This window comes from Rhinopithecus roxellana, chromosome 8 (genome assembly GCF_007565055.1).
Source record: "Rhinopithecus roxellana isolate Shanxi Qingling chromosome 8, ASM756505v1, whole genome shotgun sequence".
Classification (NCBI taxonomy): domain Eukaryota; kingdom Metazoa; phylum Chordata; class Mammalia; order Primates; family Cercopithecidae; genus Rhinopithecus; species Rhinopithecus roxellana.
Window position 1 is genome coordinate 54,951,736 of NC_044556.1, and position 24,346 is coordinate 54,976,081.

Sequence of the window (24,346 nt, forward strand, 5' to 3'; positions counted from 1 at the left end):
ATACAGGCGCCCGCCACCAAGCCCGGCTAATTTTTTGTGTGTGTGTATTTTTTTTATTTTTTTGAGACGGAGTCTCTATCTGTCGCCCAGGCTGGAGTGCAGTGGTGCGATCTGGACTCACTGCAATCTCCGCCTCCCGGGTTCACTCCATTCTCCTGCCCAGTAGCTGGGACTACAGGTGCCCGCCACCACGCCCGGCTAATTTTTTGTGTTTTTGGTAGAGACGGGGTTTCACCGTATTCACCAGATGGTCTCGATCTCCTGACCTCATGATCCGCCCTCCTCGGCCTCCCAAAGTGCTGGGATTACAGGCGTGAGCCACTGGGCCCGGCCTTTTTGTATTTTTTTTTTTAGTAGAGACAGGATTTCACCGTGTTAACCAGGATGGTCTCCATCTCCTGACATAGTGATCTGCCCGCCTCGGCCTCCCAAAGTGCTGGAATTACAGGCATGAGCCACCGTGCCCGGCCAAAAAATTCTTAAAAATTAGCCAGGTGTGGTAGTCCCAGCTACTGGGAAGGCTGAGATGGGAAGATCACTTGAGCCCAGGAGTTTGAGGCTGCAGTGAGCTGTGATCCTGCCACTGCACTCCAGCCTGGGCTACAACCCCATCTCGAAAGAAAGAAAGAAAAAGAAAGAAAGAAAGAAAGAAAGAAAGAAAGAGAGAGAGAGAGAGAGAGAGAGAGAGAGAGAGAGAGAGAGAGAGAGAGAGAGAGAGAGAAAGAAAGAAAGAAAGAAAGAAAGAAAGAAAGAAAGAAAGAAAGAAAGAAAGACAGAAAGAAAAGAAAGAAAGAAAGAAAGAAAGAAAGAAAGAAAGAAAGAAAGAAAGAAAGAAAGAAAGAAAGAAAGAAAGAGAGAGGAAGGAAAAGGGCTTCTGCTTTTTACTCCTTATCTGTCGGTATTATTTGGGCTTACATGCTTACAATGAGCATACATTTTTGCCTGAGTGTATTTATGAATATGTAAAAATATATGATATGATTCAATTTTTTTTTTTTTTTTTTTTTTTGAGATGGAGTTTCACTCTTGCTACCCAGGCTGAAGTGCAATGGTGCAATCTTGGCTCACTGCAACCTCTGCTTCCCGGGTTCAAGCGATTCTCCTGTCTCAGCCTCTCCAGTAGCTGGGATTAGATCCAATTTTTTTTTTTTTTTTTTGGGGGGGGATCGAGTCTCGCTCTGTCGCCCAAGCTGGAGTGCAGTGGCCGGATCTCAGCTCACTGCAAGCTCCGCCTCCCGGGTTCACGCCATTCTCCTGCCTCAGCCTCCCGAGTAGCTGGGACTACAGGCGCCCGCCACCTCACCCGGCTAGTTTTTTGTATTTTTTAGTAGAGACGGGGTTTCACCGTGTTAGCCAGGATGGTCTCGATCTCCTGACCTTGTGATCCGCCCGCCTCGGCCTCCCAAAGTGCTGGGATTACAGGCTTGAGCCACCGCGCCAGGCCCCTAGATCCAATTTTTTTTTTTTTTTTTTTTTTTTTTTTTGTGAGACGGAGTTTCGCTCTGCCACCCAGGCTGGAGTGCAGAGGCCCAATCTCAGCTCACTGCAAGCTCCGCCTCCCGGGTTCATGCCATTCTCCTGCCTCAGCCTCCCCAGTAGCTAGGACTACAGGTGCCCGCCACGTCGCCTGGCTAGTTTTTTGTATTTTTAGTAGAGACAGGGTTTAACCATGTTTGCCAGGATGGTCTCGATCTCCTGACCTCGTGATCCGCCCCTCTCGGCCTCCCAAAGTGCTGGGATTACAGGCTTGAGCCACCTCGCCCGGCCCCTAGATCCAATTTTTAAAATACAAATACACACTGCCTCAGACAGGAATGTAGATTGATATCCTTAAATGCTAGCATTAATTATTTCTGGTTTATGGCTTTATGGGCGATCTAATTTTTTTGTTTTGCCTATCTGTATCTTAATTTTATAAAAAGAATATATTATTAGTGTAGTGAAATAATTTACATACAAATAAAAGGAAATAAGTTGCTACTATGCAATTTATTTATTTATTTATTTATTTATTTATTTATTTATTTATTTTTTTGAGACGGAGACTCGCTCTGTCGCCCGGGCTGGAGTGCAGTGGCCGGTTCTCAGCTCACTGCAACCTCGGCCTCCCAGGTTTATGCCATTCTCCTGGCTCAGCCTCCGAGTAGCTGGGACTACAGGCGCCCGCCACCTCGCCCGGCTAGTTTTTTTTTTGTATTTTTTAGTAGAGATGGGGTTTCACCGTGTTAGCCAGGATGGTCTCGATCTCCTGACCTTGTGATCCGCCCGTCTCGGCCTCCCAAAGTGCTGGGATTACAGGCTTGAGCCACCGCACCCGGCCACTACTATGCAATTTATAAATAAAGGGACATACATTGTATCTACAAAAATAGGCAAAGAATAAACTCACAGGAAACTCACAAAAGAGGAAATATAAAAGGCTAATTGTAAATTCTCTAATTTCTAAAGCATATAGTTCGGCACAAAGTAAGCCCTTAATAAAGCAGTAATTTTAATTATTATCCCTTATTACTAAAACAATAAGTGTGTATGAAATCTGATTGTGGGACCATAAAAAGTGAGTACTTTTTATCCTACCATAAAAAGTGCAACAAATGTTGCACAATGATACTGTGTTAGAGTCCCAGGAAAATGAAGCCTCTCCAAGGGCACTCTCCAAACCCTCAAGGAGACTGCCAGTCATATTTCTAATCTGCCTGGGATGACTTCTCTGAGAAGGTCACATCCTTCTGGTAACTACATTGGGAGAATAGCGGAGCAGGACATGTCAGCAATCTCCACTGAGGGCTCATCTGAAGTTTGACTTCCTGTGAACTTGTGTTGCAAAAGAGTGTTTTATTTGCCATAGGAGGAAATAGAAGAAGACATGGAAACAAGAATACAAGGTCATTGGCAGAAGAGTACAGTCATGCATTGCTGAAATATGGGGATACATTTTGAGAAATGCAGGCAATTTTGCTGTGTGAACATTATAGCAGGTACTTATACAAACCTACACGGTGTGGCCTACTACACACCTCGGCTGTACGGTATAGCGTATTGCCCCTAGGCTACAAACCTGTACAGCATGCTACTGTACTGAATACTTTAGGCAACTGTAACACAACGGTAAGTACTCATATATCTAAACAAAGGAATAGGAAAGGCATAGTAGAAATATAGCATTATAATTTTATGGGACCACCATCATATATGCAGTTTGTTGTTGAACTAAAAATCGTTACGTGGTGCATGACTGTATTCAGTTTTAAGAAAAGGGGCACTAACTCTACATTCCAAATCCCCATCTCTCCTTTCCCCCACATCCTATCCGTTCCTGCCTTCCTAAGAGTCTCATCACTGAAGAGAAACAGACCCCACGCAGTTCAGTCTACACTCAAACCAATACAGCCTTGAAAAGGTAAACAGAATGTTATTTTTATAATGTTTTATCATAAAAGTAATATATGATCTTTATAGAAAAATAAAGAAAATTAAAATCATCAATAATTTTATCACCCAGAAACAATCACTTTTAATGTGCTAGTAGAGGTTAGTCTATTTTAACACTTCTGAAATCATATAGATTTACATGATTGTTCTCATGTAACCTGTAACATAAGCATTTCCCAAGTTGCTATGATCTATTAATAACAGTGGTTTGATTAATTGTATTGGCTGTGTGGATGTGGAACGAAGAGTCTTGATGTCAAGAAGGGCTGAGGCACAGAAGGTGCAGTCGGTCATTTGGGACCATATTGTCTGTGGCTTTCAGGACAGGGAGCTTCAGGACTCAGGTAGATGACTCTGAAAGAGACCTTCTTTTTTGGAACTGCAGCATCTCCTTCTCCTCCCCAAGGGGAATTTAGGCCAGGAACTACCAGATCTTTCTCTCTCTGATTTTCTTCTCAAATCCCAAGGCAAGACAATGGAAACTAAACACGATTTTGGTCATCAGGCTCTTCCAGAGCGTCCGGATGCATGAGAAGTGAATAGGTGATTGTGTTCTCAGCCTAGAGAAGGCAAAAACCAGCAGTGAGGATCCACAGAGAGGGCCTAGGAAAGAAGGCAACAGAGAAGGCAAAAGGGGAGAAGGGAGGGGGAGATGGCTGGGATCACTCACCCCGACTTTGTCAGCCTCATCAGGATTAGTGGGATTGGCTGTGGGCAAAAAGAAGAAATATCAGCCAGAGCACTGCCGGAGAAGAGGGCCTGCCTGTGCTGATGCTGAGGCTGCAAAACCAACGCCCAAACTAGAGCCAAAGCAAGCACTGCTGACCCTGTCTCGGATCTCTAGGCCAAGCACTGGGTAAATATGGCCTCACTGATCCATGCATGGGGTAGCCCAGCCACAGCCTTCCCCATGGGCCACAGTGAAAAAGTGAAGCAGTCACTTGAGCTGCATTCTTTTCAGGGAATTGCTGAGCTTTCCTAGAAGCAAACCAGGGAGCCTTGGGATCTGAGATATTGGGGAAGAGGTGGGGTAGGGGAGTGTTCAGCATCAGAGTGAAGTGAAGTCCAGATTTTTGCTGGCCACAGACTTCAGGGAGAGAAGGCTGAGGGCCATTTTCACATTGTCTGAATGTAGTGCATCTTTGTTGGAACTTTGAAAATTATGGTACTCCATGGCATTAAAAAGGAAGAGAAAGTGAGTGAGAAAGGGAGGAAGGGAGGGAGGGAAGAAGAAAGGAAGGAAGGACTTTCTCTGGTTAGTGTCTGAAACACACTGTGAACACAAAATATGAATTCCCTCATATTTTGCTATGAACTGACTTAGCCAGTATGAAAAGTAGCCCCAGTATCTGCAAAGTGGCATTTCTCAGGAAGTCGGGAGGCATCTGAGACAATGCAGACTAGAGTCTCTTCTCTCACTCCCTGAACACCGAGAGCCTTTATTGCCATGCTGTAAATTCTGCAGCAAACCACATTCTGAATGCCCATTCTAATACATTCCCCAAGAATCCCAGTAACCCAGCTTTACCTTTTGGGAAATCATCAGCTCCAGTGCCTGGCTGCAAAACTGCCTTGTGAAATGTGCTTATGCCAGTGTAGACAGAAACACACAACAAGACGGATAATCCAGTTGCTTGGACTTTGTTTTTAACAGATCTGCTTTGGCCCTGGTGTGAACACAGGCCCCTGTCCCCACTGGGCCCAACCAGCGGACACATGACCTTGCTGCAAGCACAGCTGGACGAATGATATTTTGCTCAAGCTCTCAAATCTGTTGGCTCTGCTCTGAATCATACTCCAGCCATCTGAGTTGGGGTCTTTGACAGCCTCTTTTCCCTGCCTGTTCCTACTATCATGGAAACCCCCAGAAAAAGCCCCAGTTTCCTTTGTGCTCTGACTTTAACTACAGTCTGGAAGTTGCCTGGCATCCTCCTGGAAGTTCCTTTACATACTTTCACCTAGGCCAGGGTTTGAGTGGCCCCTGGCTCTCAGAATGTCAGACCTAGAAGGTCTGAGAGGTCACCCACTCATTTCCTCAGTGAGCAGACTGAACCCCATCAGGGAGACTGACTGGTTCAAGGCTCCACTATGTGATGGGGGCAGAACCAGGCCAAAATTCAATCAACCTGGAGTGCGTGGGCATCGGAACCAAGCTTTGCCCACAGAGTAGAGCCCACGAGTGCCCCTAGTCCCCCAGAATTTTCTCAAGCCCAAACCTCCTCTTAGCATTCCACAGACAGCTGAGCCTGGCCACTCCACCCCATCCCTCCACAGAGATAGATTCCTCAGCAAATCAAGGGGTTTCCAGGCCTCCTCTTTTCCCCTTAGACTCCTGCCTCCCACATCCGATTGGCCTCAGTCTTACAGCCCCTAGCCCTCTCCTTTGCCAGCTCTGCCAAAGTTCCACAGAAAGACCAAAGTATCTCTGATTTCCAGATCTGGAAATATCCCCAGATTCCTGATCCCAGAAATTCGGACACAGCCCTCTCCTCTGTATCTGGGACTGGTGTTTTTCTTCTCATCTCCAGAGAGGTCATCTTTAGGCCCAGGAGTTAGACGCAGAGCTGACCAAGCGATTTGAGCCCCGGCCATCCCCTCACCGCTGCTCCCTCCCTGGCTCCCAGCTAAACTCACACAAGCCCCTTCTGGCTGGCTCCGGTCCAGCGGGCAGCCCTGGTGAGCCATCACTGAATCCCTGAGACAACCCTGTACTCACCTGGTTTCTCAGGGAGGGTCTCCCCCATTTCCCTGCACTCAGGGTTTCCTGGGAGAGCTGGGAGGGGCACATAGGAGGTTAGTAGGATTAGGGGGTGGGACCTGAGTCCTCAGGACCAAAGACCAGGGCCAGGGTTGGATGGGACCAGCTCAGGCCTTCCCTCTGGCAGATGCTTCCCGTCCTCCCACCCCCAGCTCCCCTGCTCAGGGGCTGCTCCCACCTAGAAAAGGGCTGGTCCAGAGGCAGAATTCAGCTCACCCATTGGGATGCCCAGGAGTGTCAGAAAGGCCACTCCATGGCATCTGAGACTTGCTCTGCCTTTTAAAAACATCTGTGCCTCAGTCTCTCTCCCTGTTTCTCTGTATTATCATCAGTAACTGAGGTCCTGGCTATGAACCAATTGTAAAGTGCTTTGTGAGGTGTTAGTGGGATTATTTCTCTTTCTCAGCAGCTTGTAGCACCCTCTCTAGTCCTCCCTCAACACCCATATAAGCTCCACCCAGCTTCAATCCCTGCCTTGGCCCAGTACCTGGAGAGTCCTCCTTCCCTAGCTAAGCGCTGCCCTCACACACCACCTCCTCCAGAATGGCAACAGCCCTGTTTGTGTGCTGTTACTGCCTGACAGGCACTGGTGTAAGAGCGTCAGCCTCTTTCATCCCCATGGCAACCCTGTGAGGTGAGTCCTATTAGTGTCCCCATTTTCCACATGAGACAACTGAGGCACAGAGAGGTGGAGTGACTCACCTGGGTCATATAGCTGGTACACTGTGGAACTAGATTTGAACCCAGGCAGTCCGACCCCACTATGTGCACTCCATTACTGCACTACACTGCTCCCCCTAAGACCTTCTCCAACTGCCTCAGCCCTTGTTGGGCTATGGAGCCTCCTCTGTACTCCTATCCTAGGCTTTTCATGTCCCTATCATTGCTTTTATCCCATCTTATTATAATGGCCTAGTTGTACTTCTGTCTTCCTCACAATGCTGAGAACTCCCCAAGGGCAGGGACTGGACTTCATCTTGGCATCACCTACGATGACTCACGCATTGGCTGACACATAAGCTAGTTTGTTCAAGTCGTGTCAATGAATGATCTAATAAATGAACAAATGAATATAATACAATACGGGCCTAGATCTGAATGCGTATCTAGCCCAAAGAGAGGGATTCTGGAAATGTCTGGGGTTAGGGCCTGGACCAAATGCAAACTGATAACAAAAGGGACTGGGAGGAGCTACAAACCTGAAATCCGCTTTTTCCTGCAGTAGATCAAGGCCACTACAGCAGCAACAATGGCCGCTACAGCAATCCCAGTGACCACAGCCACATTGATCCCCATCGGTGAAGAGCTGCCCACGCTGGGCACTAGGGAAGACAGACATTAGGACAGGATGGGGGTTACTATTTTAATGACAACTTGTATTCTCCTTGTCCCACCTCCCACCTCCTCCAGTGCTATGTCCTAGTGCTTGTCACCCAAAGCTCTTCTGTGCCTGAGTCACTCACCAATGCAAGACTCACTACATCCCCCAGCCTCACCTGCACAGGGTTTCTGTGGCTGGACTTACGCCTCCTTCCTATCCAGGTTTCTCCACCAAACTAATAAAGGCACATTGGCGAGCAGGCAGGAGCAGAGGGAAGGAATCCCCTTAGCCCTTGGGGGCAGTAGGAAGGGTGGGCCCAAAGCCTTGCATAGCTGGAGGCATCGTTACTCTATGGAGCACAGCCTTGAACAGACTATGACATGCCAGGCTTTCTGGAGTGAGTGGCTGTAACATGAGCCATGAGAAGAAACGAGGCAAACTTCAGCTCTTAGGAATGCCCAGGAGCTTTGGGAACCTCTGCACCAATGAGGGAGCTCTGCTTTGCTGCCATCTTTAGTTTGGGGCCTTCATTTCAAAGTGGAACAAGAGCCTGACTACCTATTACCTGGGAGGTGACGGCTCCAAGTTCTGGCCCCTACTCCTGCTCATTGGCCAATACTTAGCCAGGCCTCCACACCACTCCTCTTTGCTCCAGTGCCCAATTTTGCTGCTGTGGCCTTTCTCAGACCTCCGTGTAGGCCCATGTGACCTTAGTGCTTGTCCATCCCCTCTTCTCCCCTCCCTACATCTTGGCAGATTCCCCATACCTTGGACAGTGATGGTCACAGGTTTGGATGAGTATGGCGTGTAGCCTATGTTTCCTGTGCAGTGGTAATCACCACTGTGACTGTGGTTTGCTTGTGGGATGGAGAAGTTGGGATCCACATGGGAAAATTTCTTGGATTTTCCATTCTGGAAGAATGTGACCTTGATCAGAGGCTTGTCCTTCCAGCTGTGGCACCTCAGCATGATGGTTTCTCCCTCCCGGAACTCCAGGTGAGGGGTCTGGAGCGCCAGCCACTCTGAAAGATGCAAAAAACCCCAGAGGACCTGGGAGGTCTTGGCTCAGCTCTGAGACCCAGGTCTTCCTTACTGGTGGGACATGGTGTGCAAAGGGAACAACAGCTTAGGTCTGAAATCAGACAGTTCTGGACTCTAATGCTTGCTGTATCATTTATGAACTCTTGGGCAGATAATTTAAGTCTTCTGAGCCTCGGTTTCCTCATTTGTGAAAATGGGCATGATAATGTCATGTATCTACAGTAGGCCCTAGCACATAGTAGGTGTTCAGGATACACTCATCTCCTCCTTCTCCCAGGAAGGCAGCTGCAGCCTTTTCCTGCCTGACAGGCCTCTGTAGGAAGAACACAAGAGACCCTAAGATGTGATCTCTTCCATGTCGGGGAGGGAAGGAGGAATCCAGTCTGACCGAGGAGACTGCATGTGAGAAGGACATATGCCTTTGTGGACAGCAGAAAGTCATGAATGTGCAACAAATGTTACCTGATGAATGCTACTTGACAAATTTATTTGGAGAATGTCAATAAATGTGGAGCTTCTTTCCAGCAGGGTCCAAAGACAGCAGTGTCACCAGTGGGTCATTCGTTTGCTGTGTACTTTTGAGGAAAATTTGCTATTCAGGTGAAGGGAGGGGATCAAGTGAAAAGCAACAAGGACAATGTTCATCACAATCTCATTGCAACTTTGCTTCACAGAGAGCCACCTTTCAATGGGAGCTTTGTAAGATCATCAACCTCTCCAGCAAAATATTTACTAAGCTCTGCCCAGTTTCAGATGCTGGAAATACAAAGATGGATAAGACACGACTTTCATCTTAGGTTTCCCATAGGCTGGTGGAAGAGAAAGACAGAGAAGAGCACCTAGCACTCTGAGAGCGTGGAGAAGGGAAACACTGATTCTCACCAGAAGTCTTTGAGGGAGGTATTAGTGCCCCATGGAGCAGGTGAGGAAATGGAAACTCAAGGGTTAAATGAATTCATCATGTTTGTATAGTGAGTCATTTCCAGGGCTAGGATTGTTGTGGTCTGTTTGTGCTTTTCAATTCTGCCATTAAAATGGAAATGGTTTTTATGCAGTAGGGATTTCCTTCTGCTTCTCTCACACTTGGCTGCCTGTTTGTGGCCTGGTAACCTTCTGTTCAATCAGGACTGAGGCAAAAACAACCATTGATATACGCTGAGGCAACTCACACTAATGCTTCCCAGTAAGCAGGCCACCCCCCTTTCCTGCAAACCTCTGCCTGAAAGCAGATTTCAACCATCCTGGCCCTCCCAGGTCCACCCCGGGGCCTTCCTCCACTGACCAGAAAGCACAGTCAGATGAACAGGGTCGCTGAGGCTGGTCCGGCCAGTCTGGCACCTGTACTCCCCGCTATCATTGTTATTGGCCTTGAACCTGTAGCTGGGCTGCGTGTGGGTGGGGATGAGATTCCCATTGTGGAACCACTGAGTAGAGTCGCTGTCAGGGCTGTGAGCTCCCCCGCACGTCAGAGTCACAGAGTCCTCCTGGAGCACGTTGATCCACGGGGGCTCGAGTTTCAGCACAGCTTTCGGGGGAGCTGCTGAGGGGCAGAGAGAGGAGGTAGCGTGAGGAAGAGGAAGCCCAAGAGCCTGAGCAGGCCCTGAATCTCAGACACAGAAGCACCTGTGGGCCTACTGGGGGCACCAAAAGCTGAGCCAGGCCCAGAATGGTTCTGCAGCTGAAGGCAGTTGCTTTTGCTCATACATCCCACCACAAGAGCCCCAGGGAGCCCAGGGATTCAGACAGGGAAAAAGAGAAGAGGGAGTGGGCAAGAGAAACACCCAGAAATACATATACTTCACCAAGAGATAATCCTCACCAGTTCCTTCTCTCTCTCCCACCAACCTCTCCCCACCACCACAGACACACAGACACCCCATACCTACATACTCTTTTGAGACTAACTTTTCTCCCCAATAAACAAAGGTGTTTGGACACTGGTGGATAAATTTTCTCTGGGGCTGACTGAAGGTACGTGGGGGCTCTGGTGGAGATGGCAGGCATGGGAGTCGGATATCAGGTTTCCGTTCTGACCTAATGTCATTCTGTATACTTTTAAAAATGATGTCAAGATGGCCCGTCCTCACACCCAAGCATAGATGAGCTTCTCTGGCCTTAGAAGGATAAAGAGAGAGGGAGAAAACCTGGAGGGTCAGTCCTGGGGGGTGGAGGCTGAGTGGCACAAACACAGAAGTGCTCAGGAAAGTGTAGCCAGAGGTATACAGAGATGGCTCTCTGAAGCTCTCAGAAACATGCACAGTCAAGGATTTAGCAACACAGGGGGACAACATATGCAGGCCATGTGATTTTGCATGTGCCTGAACTTTATTTGGAGAGAGGAAGCTCTTGGTTTGATTTGGACAGCAGAAGGCAGTTGAGAGAGCGGTCAGAATTCTCATTTTCTGTGACAGCTCCACCATTTGAACACCATGGCTGCCTACCACTTGCCTCCATGGAAGGAGGAAACGGAAGAAGGAGAGCAGAAGAGGGAGCAGGGGATCCTTTGGGAGCAATTACCCTTTCCTGGCCCTGACTTGGTACTGGGCTCAGTTGCTGGTACATTTAAAGCACCTCCAGACAGGGAACTGGGAGGAGAGGAAAAGGGGACCTGGAGGAAGGAAAGGCTGTGGGTGGAGTACTTACCAGGTGTCCCAGCAACAGGAGCTGTAAGACAGAAAGCAAAGATCAGCCCACAGTGGAGTGTCTGAACGAACACCTGCCCTCTTTGGCCTAGAGACTGCCCAGGCCCAGAGCGCCCTTCATCTACAGCACAGCCCTCATGATCATATTCCCTGGGACTGCCTGGATGAGCTGCACTTTCGAAAGGACTGAGAACTCCTTCCCAGTAACATACAAAAATGAAATAAAATTATATAACACCCTCTTCCACCTGTTTTGTGACATTTTCCTTTGGCTTACCCTCTTGAGTGATTAAAATAAATATGCCTCTGGAAAGAGGTCTCTGTTGGGCTTTACATATGATTTATGCATCAGTATAAATAATTTTGCCAGAGTTTATCCTGAGAGCAAGATTTGTTCTTTTGTTGGAATGGGGTAGAAATTGCACAAGTAATCCACGATCACTACAGAAAAATAGAAAATAGGAGCAAAATATTATCACCTTGGCATACATCCTGTTGGATTTTTTTCTGTGATCACACACACACACATGCTGTTCACATACAGACATACATAAGTGTACATGAGGATATACTCTAAAAACTGTTCTTTAACCTGATTTTTCACTGAGCAATGCAAGTTCTAGTAGATGAATCTGTTTCTACGTTGTCATTTTATTTTATTTTATTTTACTTTTTGGGGCGACAGGGTCTCACTCTGTCACCCAAACTGGAATGAAATGACGCGATCTTGGCTCACTGCAACCTCCGCCTGCCAGGTTCAACTGATTCACCTGCGTCAGCCTTCCAAGGACTGGGATTACAGGCCTGCAAATACAAAACTTACCCCCGCTAAGTTTTGTATTTTTAGAAGAGAAGGGGTTTCACCATGTTGGCCAGGCTGGTCTTGAACTCCTGACCTGAAGTGATCTACCCGCCTCGGTCTTCCAAAATTCTGGGATTACAGATGTGAGCCACCACGTGCGCCCATGTTGTCATTTCAAATGGCTACACTATATTCTACTATTTGGCTGTCCTGTGATTTATTTAACAACTCTATTGCTTGGCATTTAGGTCTTCCAGGTTTTTGCTATTAGAAATATCTCTTAAAAGGAGAAAGAGACTGCAAAAGGACACTAGATCTGTGACTTCATGCAGGGGTAGGGGATGCCACTGTGTTAAGAAAAGAGCTTCCGTAGGGGAGGCAGTGTGGGCTAGGGTGGGTAGAGATTTGTGGGTGCTATTATTGGGTAAAGAAGCAAAGCTGGGTCCTTAGGTGAATCAGAGCTCTGTGTGTGTGTGTGTGTGTGTGTGTGTGTGTGTGTGTGTCCATCTGTCCATGGGTGAGGGTCTTCTCTTGCATCTGGGCTGAGAGAAAGTCAAGAAGCTTCCAAGTGTGTGTATATTTTCAGGGACAAAAGTATGGAAGGAAATGGAAGCAGAACCAAAGGGTGAAAAGGGGGCAATGTGGAGAAAGCATTGGCTTCAAAGTTTAGAGAACTGGATTCTGGTCCCAATGCTCCAATACCTCGAAATATACACTTGGACCAATTACTTCCTTCCTTTGCAATACAACATTAATCAACAAACTTGCATTGGTTTCCCACTGCCCTGCAATGCAAGCTGAGTTCTACTAAGGGAAAAGAATGTCAGTCCCTACTTCCACTGAGGACAAGAATCTAATGGTGAAGATAAGCACATGTGTAATCTGATGTAAAAGAGATGCCATTAGAGGAATATGGATAAAATGCTATGGAGGTTCAGAGAAAGAAAAGATCCCAGGGCTCTGTGTTTGGGAGGGTTTGGGGTTCAAAAGGAGGAGAATTCCATGGAGAAGATGGGACCTTCCAGGTTCATCAAGGACCTTCCAGGACTGATAGGATTTTGGTTGAGAGGAAAGAGGTATTCCACGGGAAGGAGCAGCAGGTACTTGGCAACATGCCCAGCCAATTGCAGCCCAACTTCTACTTGATTTCTGGTCTCTCCTCAAGCACTTCCAATAATGAGGGACAAAGCAAGGTAGAAGTCATACTCTGGAGGGCTCCTAGTGCCAGGTGGTGTGACAGTGGGGGAAAGCACACACTGAGTTTAAATGCTGACTCCACTACTGCTATGTGACCTTTCACAAATTACTTAACTTTTCTCTGCTTCAGTTTCCTTGTTTGCAAATGAAGATAATGACAGCAGTATCTACCTCATAGGGTTGTTGTAAGGATTCAATGAGATAATCCAGAGAAGGCATTTAGTGTGCTACATGACACATGGTGAATTTCAAATAAATTTAAGTTAATTTTTTATAAGTTCGCTCCTTGGTTCAGCATACAGTGGGAAGTTACTCAGAATTTTCAAATTGGGGCTGAAAGTGCAGTGTCAAATAGATTGGAACAGGGGAAATGCCAAAGAGATTAATTAAGAAAGAAAGTAATTGTGATGGAAGAATGAGGTCAGAGAAAAAGAAAAAAAAAAAAAAAAAAGAGATGACTGCAGTGATCCAGAATATGTGGATAACCCATCAAACACCTGGCCTCTTCACTCCCTGAACTGCTCATCATCAGTAAACTTTCTTTCTTTGGAGATGAATTTTATCTGCTCAAGTACAGCCCCCAGAATAATCTTTGACCTTATCAAGAACCCCAAAGCATCTGTCTTACCACTGTCTATCCTTGAGCACATGTTTGCCTTCACCTCCCACCCACCCCCATCTAGCTTGAATTCAATGAGGCATCACTATTATTACCTCCTTGCAAATCCCCTTAACTTCGGTTGCCTTTCTCTATCTTTACCAAACGCACCTGTATTCTCCATCCTTTACTTGCTCAATTGCGCGTTACTGAAATTACCACACAAGAAGGCAAACTGTTGATGCAGTAAATGTGTGATCACCGCATTCAATAGGACACTGAACTGCCATTGTGGACTTTTCTCCAAGACATTTGCTCTGCTACTCTGAGTAGTGACATTCATATTTTCCTCATTGCCCAAACTTTCTCATCCCACCCTCTGCCTCCAGTCCCCTCTCATTTTTAGCTGATGCCTTCCCTCATATTTCACAGAGAAAACAAAAGAGGTTACACAGAAAATCCACATCGTCCCCCAACTAAATCTACCAGTCTATCTGCATCTCCTCCTGTCTTCTCCTTCCTTGCATTTCATTTGAGAAAGTATCTCTCCTCCTATCTATGGTCAGTCTCAAGCAAGTACTCTGATCCCATTCCCTTTAATCCTCTCGAGGATTTCCCTTTCTGTTATTCACTTTCTCTTCTGCGTCACCAGTTTCTCCCTCTTAGCTGGATCTTCCCATCAATGGTAAATTTATTTCAGTATCTTCCATTAAAAATAAAAAACAAAAAAACCAAAAAAACTTTTCCTTGACGCCACATATAATTCCAGCTACTGCCCCATTTCACTCGGTTTGTTGTTGCTGTTTGTTTGTTTGTTTGTTTTTGTTTTTGACAGAGTCTTACTCTGTCACCCAGGCTGGAGTACAGCGGCACATCTCAGCTCACTGCAACCTCCACCTCCCAGATTCAAGCAATCCTCCTGCCTCAGCTTACCAAGCAGCTGGGATTACAGGCATGCCCCACCACGCCTGGCTAATTTTTGTATTTTTAGTAGAGATGGTGTTTCACCATGTTGGCCAAGCTGGTCTTGAACTCCTAACCTTAAGTGATCCACCCAGCTTGACCTCTCCAAGTATTGGGATTACAGGCATGAGCCACCACGCCTGGCCTCTCTCGTCCCTTTCACAACTAAATTTCTCCATTGTTTTTCTTACATAGGCTGTCCTCATTTCTTCTTCCATTCACTGTCTAATTCTCTGCAATTTGGACTTGGCCCTCAGCAAAACACTAAAACTTTTCTTGGCAAAATCACCAATGGCTTTGTGTTGTCATATCAAGTGGACACATTCTGTTTCTCTCCGTCTTCCTCATGTCAATATCTATCTTCACTATCCACCCAGCTACATAGGCCAGAAACCTGCAAGCCATCTTTTAACCTGTCTGTCTCCCAAAATCCAGCCCCTTCCATACCAGGAAGTCTTGCTGATCCTGCTTCCAACTTAGATCTCGATCCCACTAACTTCTCTTCACCCCCATTATAGCCACTACTCAGTTTAGGTCACCATCAGCTTTTTCCCATAGCTTAATTTGTCCCCTCACTTCTTATGGTCCCCCTACAATCCATTTTCAACAAAGAAGCCAGTTCCTTAAAAAAGAAAAAAAAATGAAATCAGATGATGTCACTCCCCTGCTTACAAGCCTTCAGTTGCCTTTCTTTGGTCTTAAGATAAAGTGGAAATGGCCTACAAGCCCTACTCAATTTGGTCCGTGCTTACTTCTCCAGCCCCAGCTCAGATCCCTCTTCCCCTACTCATCGAGCTTCATTAACACTTGCCTTCCTGGCATTCTTCAAATTTGGGGATTTTCTGTATGCCAATCCCTCTACCCTGAAATGCGTCCTCGATCACCAAATGGCTAAATCCCTACCATGTTGAGAGTCTCAGCTTACATGTCACCTCCTCAGAAAACTCTTTACATAACGTCCTGTTTAAAGTAGGCTGCTCTCTTGTCTTCCCCACAACTAATCTTATCACAATACCCTATTTACATCTTCATAGTCCTTTTCCATTTGTACTTATGCCTTCTTGTTTGTTTACTTTTCATTTATATCCCTCAGTGGGATAAAAATTCAAAGAGAGCAGTAGCCATATTAATTTTATGTGCCATTGCTCTGGAAATCATTCACTGGTTGGATCTAGGTAGGAGATAAGAGAGCCCAAAGTTGGCCGGGCGCTGTGGCTCAAGCCTGTAATCCCAGCACTTTGGGAGGCCGAGACGGGCGGATCACGAGGTCAGGAGATCGAGACCATCCTGGCTAACATGGTGAAACCCCGTCTCTACTAAAAATACAAAAAACTAGCCGGGCGAGGTGGCGGGCGCCTGTAGTCCCAGCTACTTGGGAGGCTGAGGCAGGAGAATGGCGTGAACCTGGGAGGCGGAGCTTGCAGTGAGCTGAGATCGGGCCACTGCACTCCAGCCTGGGCGGCAGAGCGAGACTCCGTCTCAAAAAAAAAAAAAAAAAAAAAAAAAAAAAAGAGAGCCCAAAGTTGTATTGACAACAGGAGGTGAAGAAGAGGAAACAGACGCAGAAGGAATTTAAGTGGCAGAGAGAAGTTGGCATTTAATAGACTGTGGGAGGGATTTAAGTTGGATAACTAGGAAAAGGGTGGCTGTGCTTACACAAATACAAATGTTAGCAAGAGAAGAACATTTGTGAGGAGGAGATAATAAGTTGGATTTTGAATATGCTTTGTTTTTGAGCTGGTGAATCGTTTTAGAGGTGTCCAACCAGCAGTGGAAATGTAAAATTATACTTGACAGAAGCAAGCAAGAGAAATAGGTTTAGGAGTTATTGACATAGAAGTGGTAGCTAAAAACCTCAGTATGTAGGATTGGCAAGGGGGACGGTGTAGTGGGAGAGAGGGTGAAAAAAGAAGAGGAAGAAAAGGGAGAGAAAAAAATAAAAAGATGAGGAAAGGAGAGAGACGTCACCAATTATTTATCCATTCCACAGTTAATAAATAGTAGTAAATACCAAACATGCTCCCACCCGGTGTACTTATTGCTTCACAGTCAGTTCATTGACCTCGTATTTCTGGTCAGGAAAGCTGTCAGTCACGTTCACTGATAAGTCTCCACGTCCTACAATAGTGCCTGTACATAGAATTTGGAGAATCAGCAGGAGCAAAGGTGGTAAAAACAGAAAGTGCAGTGCACATATTGCCTGGCTGTAGAAGAAGATCCATTTGGGGTGCAATGGGGAACACGGTTAGCAGGGCAGAATTAGAGTTTTTGCAGTAGGCAATGGAGTAGCACAGAAGGCATTTATGAAATGCACTGACACAGCCATAGCTGGACCTAAAGATGCCATGGCCTTGATGTGCAGCATGGATGCAGGGGAGAGGAGACAGGAGCAATCAAGACCCCATTAGAGGGTGCTATAAAAATTGAGTTATCAAGTGATGAAGACCTAAATGTGGAAGCCCCAGTAAGAGTGGAAAAAAAGCCGGGCGCGGTGGCTCAAGCCTGTAATCCCAGCACTTTGGGAAGCCGAGATGGGCGGATCACAAGGTCAGGAGATCGAGACCATCCTGGCGAACACAGTGAAACCCCGTCTCTACTAAAAATACAAAAAACTAGCCGGGTGACGAGGCGGGCGCCTGTAGTCCCAGCTACTGGGGAGGCTGAGGCAGGAGAATGGCGGGAACCCGGGAGGCGGAGCTTGCAGTGAGCTGAGATCCGGCCACTGCACTCCAGCCTGGGCGACAGAGCAAGACTCCGTCTCAAAAAAAAAAAAAAGAGTGGAAAAAATAGGGTAAATCCTTGATGATTTAGCAAAAGGCAAATGGGAGAAAATACCAAAGATCTTTCCCAGGAATCTTGCCCAGGTAACTGGCACATTGGTAGCACTAGTAGCAGAGATAAAGAAGCACATCACCTCTCTAGGCCTGAGCTTCCCCACATGACAAATGAGGTAGTTCACCTTACTTTCTCTTCGAATTTAATCCATTGCATCCCATTCATGGAGGAATACTTTCTCTTCCTTACCTCTTTCTCCTGTAGCCCAGTATCATCCTGCATTGACAGCCAAGAGCTGAGGGCCCCCAGAGCTGATCAGATTTCACTAGCAGTCACAGCACACAACTTGGATGAGTGGCAGTATGCTTTCCTCTAGAATGTGAGGGTGGAAGCCCCAGGAATTGAGATTTGAGAGACAGTCCTGGCAGTAGGTCTCCCCTACTTGGCCTCCCATAGGCTTTTCAAACCATCAAGCATGATCAGTCCCTGTCCTCTGTCCAACAGCTGAGAACATGGTCAAAAAAGAGCCTTCCATTTTGGCCTAAGACCCTGGCTTTCTTGCTGATCAGATCCAGTACCTCCCCATCATGGTCTGTGTGGTAAAAAGAAGCATGCATGATTTCTCTGGTTCCCACAACACATCACTCCAGACTTACCCAGGTGTGTGTATTCTCAGAGCCCCTGTTCTCTGGATAACCTAGATCTCCCTGTGCTTCTGCCCAGGGGAATATTCTTACACATGAAGATGATAGGCTTCTGCTGCATGAAGTGGTTTCAGGGGCACAGAGAATGGCCACTGCCACCTCCTCCCAAAAATGCATCTTATAACTTCCTCCCTACCCCTTATCTAAGGCAGCACTGGCCCTCCTGCCTAAGATGTGGCCTTTTGTGAAACATAAATTTCAAAGAAGGCAAACACTCTGGCCATTCATTTGTCATTCAAATATAGGTTACTAGACTTTTCTCACAGCGGGTTCTGATGTGGGAAGTGACAGAACATCTAGAGTCTGGGTGTTCAGTGAGATTGGGTGAAAGACACGGAAAAAATCCTGAACTCTGCCACACTGGATGACTTTCCAAAGCCAGCAGAGTCATCAGGGTTTCATCTTCACCAGCCTGCCTTCCCTCCCCTGGGTGTCCTGACGGGCTTCCCATGCCACCCCTCATCCTTGCCCAGGCTTATCCCCAGCCGAGTTTCCTGTTCTTCTCTCCCTCCCGGGGGCCCTGACTCACCCAGGAATAGCACAGCTGTCCACAGAAGCATGTGGCCCCAAGGCTGGGAGGACTTGCAGTCAGCCCAGTCACTCTCAGTAGCAAGGACAGGTAAGAATGACAGGATTCCCATCACTCCCTTGGAGCGAGCTGGTGCCCAGAGTACAGCAGTCACAGCCTTCTCTTGAAGTTTGGCGGATTCTACCCCAGAGGGCAAACAAATTCTGGAGTCTGAAAGAGGAAGCGAAAAAAAAAGTTCTGTTTTATCATAGGCTCCTCCCTTTCCACCCTCTTTCCTCTCAGTTGTTCCCTCCTAGAAGATTCAGAGCTTCCCAGAATAAATCTGGCATAGCCCATATTCAAATTCACAGAAATTTTAGAAACTATAGAAACAGCTCCCTTCTTCTCCCTCTGAGGCCACAGCTGGCCTGGGCCTCTGGGAGAAAGAGGGAAATGGTCACAAAAACTCAGCTCAGAACCTCCTGCTGCAGTCTCTATCCTCCTGAGAAAGGGCGATGGAGGACAGCATACACTAGCAATCTAGTACTTCTACTTCCATTTGGAGACCCAGGCACTGGAATCTGGACTCCTCCTGAAACTGAGCATGGGGGCTCCAGGCCACCTACCAGCATTTAATTTTCTCTATTGTCATAATCCCAGACTCACTTTTGAGTTGTGGAACAAGGACAAGGAAGTATGTCAGGATGGCAATAGAATGACCACGCTCATCCTCATTATTCCCCTGCCCATATTCATTCTTTTTCTTATTCATTCTTCCATTTAATGAATATCCCAATAAATATCTATTGAGCGCGAATCTGTGCCCTGGTTTTGTATCTTGGTCATTTGTGCCACCCTCATTTCCATCCCTGTTCTCACTGCAATGGCATGGTGAAACAGCATGGGCTTTGAAGCTGTGTTAGGTTTAGGTTTGAATGCCAGGTGGCTTCTCAGAGTGTCAGGTTCCAAATCTGTAAAAGTGAAGATTATTGTGCCTACCATTTAAGCACAGTTTCTCAGCCTCAGCACTATGGACACTTTGGGCCAAATTATTCTTGTTGTGAGGACCTTCCCTGAACATTGTAGCATGTTCCGCAGCACCCCTGGGCTCTACCTGTGAGATGCCAGTGGCACCCCGAGTTGTGAAAACAAAAATGCCCCCAGATATTGGCAAGTGTTCCCTAGGGGATGAATTGCCTCTAGCTGAGAACCACAGTACTACAGGTTTTTGGAAAGTAAAAGAGAATACGAGGGTTAGCAAAGTGCTTGGTACATCGCGGGTGTCCGGTGAATGCTAGTTCCCTTTTCTTGCATTCTGTCATCATCCGCATCACCATTTGTTCACCCTCAACATCTCCAGAACACGAGTTGCTCTGGAATCTCTCCTGGGGCCCCTTTCTGGGGACTCTTTCCCAAATGCCCTCTCAGGAAGCAAGCTGTAATATTTTAATACTTAAGGAAATGACACTGTAAAACCTTGTTATCACATTCTGTGGTCTTCAGAAACCTTCAACAGCCCCACCCACTCTGACACATGTTTTTATTACTGCCCCAATTCTACCCCCAAATCCATCTCCAGCTCTTATCTAATTTTTACATTAAAAATTATTTTTTTTAACTGGTGATGAGATAACAATGAGCTGGCATCAATACTTTATAAATATCATTAGAAACAAAGGCATACAATATATAGGTAACACACTAAGAAACCAAAATGAATAGTTACTATGTAAGCATATGAATTCTTACTGTAAAACAAAGGGTATCTGAGACAGGTCGCAATTAATTTAGAAGTTTATTTTGCCAAGTTTAAGGACATGCTCAGAAGAAAAAAATACAGAATCACAAGAAACAGTATGTGGTCTGTGACTTTTCTCCAAAGATGAATATGAGGGTTTCAATGTTTAGAAGAAAAGCAGCCTGGAGGTGAAAGAGGAAGAGTATGATAATCTACATGTTGGAAGGGAAAAGGAGCAGGTAGGGGAATAGTCAAATAAGTATTGTCTCGCTCTCAGTAAATCGGCACTTTATGTAAGATAAGGTAGAAACAGAATAACCTGTGTAGTTTTCTTTCTTTCTTTTGAGCCAGAGTCTCCTTCTGTCGCCCAGGAGGGAGTGCAGAGGTGCGACCTCAGTTCACAGCAACCTCTGCCTCAAGCGATTCTCCTGCCTCCTCCTCCCAAGTAGCTGGAATTACAAGCATCTGCCACCAGGCCCTGCTAATTTGTTTTTCTTTTGTATTTTTAGCGGAGCTGAGGTTTTGCCATGTTGGACAGGCTGGTCTTGAACTCCTGACCTCAAGTGATCCACTCACCTTGTCCTCCCAAAGCGCTGAGTTTACAGGTATGAGCCACCACACCCGGCCACCTGTGGAGATTTTTAATCTTTTATCTGTAGCTATCTGCTTAGGATCGAAAGGAAAGTCAGTTCCTTGCATGACTCAGCTTTCAGTTTAATTTTTTTTTTCTTTTGACATAGTGAATTGGAGTCCTGAGATTTTATTTTCCTTTCACATTATTACTACGGAGGAGGCACTAGACTCACATTATTTCCAATTTTCAACAACCCCAGAAGATAAGTATTATCCTCATTTGCACATGAAGAACTTAGCTTCAGAGAAGTTAAAACAATTTGTCCAAAGCTACATGGTTAATAAGTGGTGGAGTCAGAATACGAAACCAAGTCTGCCTGACACTAAAGACTTAGGTTTTCTACAATACTAAAGGAGCTTCACAAACAGTGTGCAGGCAGCACCTTCATGCCTTGTATGAGTTATCACTACACAGAACTAATGAGTGGCTCTCAGGCCTAGCAATATCCAGGTAGGGCCAGTTGCCCCTGGCTGTAAGAAGCCTTATTTGTTTACAACTTTACTTGGGTGGTTTTCTCTGTGCCACAGTTTAAAAATGATCAGGAAGTTACACAGTGCACATGCTACTTCCCTGAATTGTCTCAGGATCCAAATACCACTACTAGACATTTTACTGAGACAAAAGAACCAGATAATATCTTTTTGGTGACTTATTAAAGGAGAGAGACACAGAGTCAGGTAGGGCATTTCCAAGGACACTGAACCAAAACAGAAATGAGTGTCTTTTTCTCATCACAGCTGGGAAAGGGAAAGCACAAAATACGAGGAGATATTTCTAAAACAAAATGGTTACAAATAGAGGGACACACTATTTATTAAAACTGAAATATGCCAGTCATAAAGGAGAATTTTTGGGCGGGGCCCAGTGGCTCATACCTGTAATCCCAACACTGTGGGAGGCCTAGGTGGGCGGACCACTTGAAGTCAGGAGTTCAAGAGCAGCCTGGCCAACATGGTGAAACCCTGTCTCTATAAAAAATAAAAATTACCTGGGCATGGTGGCGCATGCCTTTAGTCCCAGCTAATTGGGAAGCTGAGGCACAAGAATCACTTGAACCCGGGAGGCAGAAGTCGCAGTGAGCTGAGATCATGTCACTGCACTCCAGCCTGGACAACAGAGCAAGACTTTTCTCTAAGGAAAAAAAGAAAGGAGAATTCTTTGAAAGGGGTGATTTGATATAAAATGTGTATTCTGGTAATGGGAAAAGTATGAATAACTCAAAAACCATGACAATCATAATGAAGATGCTTGGAGACAGACCCAGATCAAGAGCCTCATCGCGTCTGTTATCAGCTGTGCAATCTTGGATATATTATTTATCTTTTTTTTTTCCAGAGTCTTGCTGTCACCCAGGATGGAGTGCAGTGGCATGATCTCAGCTCACTGCAACCTCCTAGGTTCAAGCGATTCTCCAGCCTCTGCCTCCCAAGTAGCTGGGATTACAGGCATGTGCCACCACACCCGGCTACTTTTGTATTTTTAGTAGAGACGGGGTTTCACCATGTTGGTTGGCCAGGCTGGTCTTGAACTCCTGACCTCAGTAATCCATCCGCCTCGGCCTCCCAGAGTGCTGGGATTACAGGTGTGAGCCACTGCGCCTGGCCTATTCATCCTTTTTAAGCTCTGTTGTCTCATCTGTGAAATGGAGATTACATTAGTACTCACCGTATAATGTTGTGAAGATTAAATGAGAAAATCCATAAATAATGCTAAACATAGAACCTGCCATATAAATTTAGTCTTTATCATTATTATCATTAAAAGTCTGGAAGAGTCTAGTCTCTGCTTCCAGTTGGGACTAGTGTTTATAGACCCGCTTTGGAAAGGCAGATAAATGCTATAAACTCAAACCGTTCCAATTTTACATACTCTCAGATTCCAGCCGCTTGATTCAGAATGTACTGCTTTCTTTTTGTTCTGCTTGGTTGAATTTTGTTTCTCTTCCTCTTGATATCCTGACCACAGGCTCAGTGAATCCCTGTGGTTGTTTTTATCAATCCTCTCTACAGTTTCCTCCTTATAGCCACTTCCCCATAAGCTGAGACAGCCAGGCACTACAATCAGCTGCCAACCCCAAAGGAGGGGTAAACCTGGCAGAGAATGCAACCACCAGGAAAACAAACAGAAAGAATGATTGACTGATGGAGGCTCTGGTTGGAGAGGTCTCAGCCGGGTCTAAGCATCAGCCACACCTCCTCAGGGAATTCAGGTCTTTGTGTTAAAGCATCATGATCTCTAACAACCCGTTAGAAATGCAAATACCCTGTTAAGGGTGTTGGCTCACACCTGTAATCCCAGCACTTTGTGAGGCCGAGGTGGGTGGATCACTTCAGCCAGGGAGGAGGGAGAGAGTAACCTTTCTAAGTTTTATGGCTTGTTTTGGGGAAGAGGGATTTTGGTTTCTATGACTTGCTTCAGGGGAGAAGGAAGGGTGAAAGACAGGAGGGCAAGAGAATGTCAGAGAGACCTTGCTTCTGAGGCCTTCCAATCTCCTTTACTTCAAAGCACTCAGCAGGCCAAGTGCCATATGTTGGGGTATTGTTTCTGTGCCCCAACTGGTGATACTGGGTAAAATTGGAAATGACTCAATGCTTATCATCATTAGGAACACGGTGATTAGAACCAGGAAGAACTTGTAAACAGCATCCAATTATTGGTGAGAGAACAGACAAATAGATTAAAGGAACAGAATAGAGAGCCCCCAGATAGGCTCACATGAATATAGTCAACTCATCTTTGACAAAGAAGCAAATGCAAAGCAACAGAGAAAAGTCATTAAAGACCCTCATTTCAGAGGAGTACTTCCCCACACCAGGAAGAAGGAATGGCACACAGGCCAAGAAGAATCTGAACACACAGGCCTTGCTAAGTTTTCCCCATCAGTCTGTTAGCATCAGACTATACCCTTTGTCCAATCACATTTCTACAGGGCTAGGCATTCCTCATTGAAACTAAGCATTAAAACAGAGTCTTCCCTGCGTCTTTGGGTCTTCATTTCAGAAGGCTCCTGTGTCACGTAAAATTTTGATAAAATAAAATAAAATTTTGATAAACTTTTATCTTGCTAACTCATCTTTTGTTATAGGAGTGTCAGCTATGACCCTCATGATGGGCGAGGAAAGTTATCACAACTTTCCACCTCTATGAAGCTCCAGATTCTACTCTGTCTTCAATGATGATTTTCAGTATGAGGGTGCCCAGTCTGCCACAACCTGTCAGGGACAGAAGAGAGT

At 46.1% G+C, this 24,346-nt stretch overlaps 1 protein-coding gene across 5 annotated transcripts; it reads right to left on the minus strand.

Annotated features, from left to right (window-relative positions):
* Nucleotides 1-2,815: 2,815 nt before the first annotated feature.
* FCGR2B (Fc fragment of IgG receptor IIb) lies at nt 2,816-18,995 on the minus strand. 5 transcript variants are annotated; one of them, XM_030936306.1, is made up of 8 exons: nt 18,763-18,995; nt 11,196-11,216; nt 9,835-10,092; nt 8,279-8,533; nt 7,390-7,512; nt 6,149-6,205; nt 4,103-4,140; nt 2,819-3,992 (listed from the first exon to the last, which is right to left on the minus strand). In XM_030936306.1, the coding sequence occupies exons 1-8, from the start codon at nt 18,872-18,874 to the stop codon at nt 3,915-3,917; spliced, it is 942 nt and encodes a 313-aa protein (XP_030792166.1). In that variant the 5' UTR covers nt 18,875-18,995; the 3' UTR covers nt 2,819-3,914. The 5 variants fall into 5 exon arrangements, with proteins under 5 accessions (XP_030792171.1, XP_030792166.1, XP_030792168.1 ...); XM_030936308.1 differs by having other exon boundaries at nt 9,835-10,089; nt 18,763-18,968; XM_030936309.1 differs by lacking the exon at nt 6,149-6,205 and having other exon boundaries at nt 2,821-3,992.
* Nucleotides 18,996-24,346: the final 5,351 nt, after the last annotated feature.

Bases quoted from the DNA above. Each gene is read 5' to 3' on its own strand.
- FCGR2B (XM_030936306.1), bottom strand. From the start codon at position 18,874: ATGGGAATCCTGTCATTCTTACCTGTCCTTGCTACTGAGAGTGACTGG. The intron at 11,217-18,762 runs GTGAGTCAGGGC...TCTGTCTTACAG, and splicing joins GACAGCTGTGCTATTCCTGG to CTCCTGTTGCTGGGACACCT. The intron at 8,534-9,834 runs GTCAGTGGAGGA...TGCATCTTTCAG, and splicing joins TCATCTGACTGTGCTTTCTG to AGTGGCTGGCGCTCCAGACC.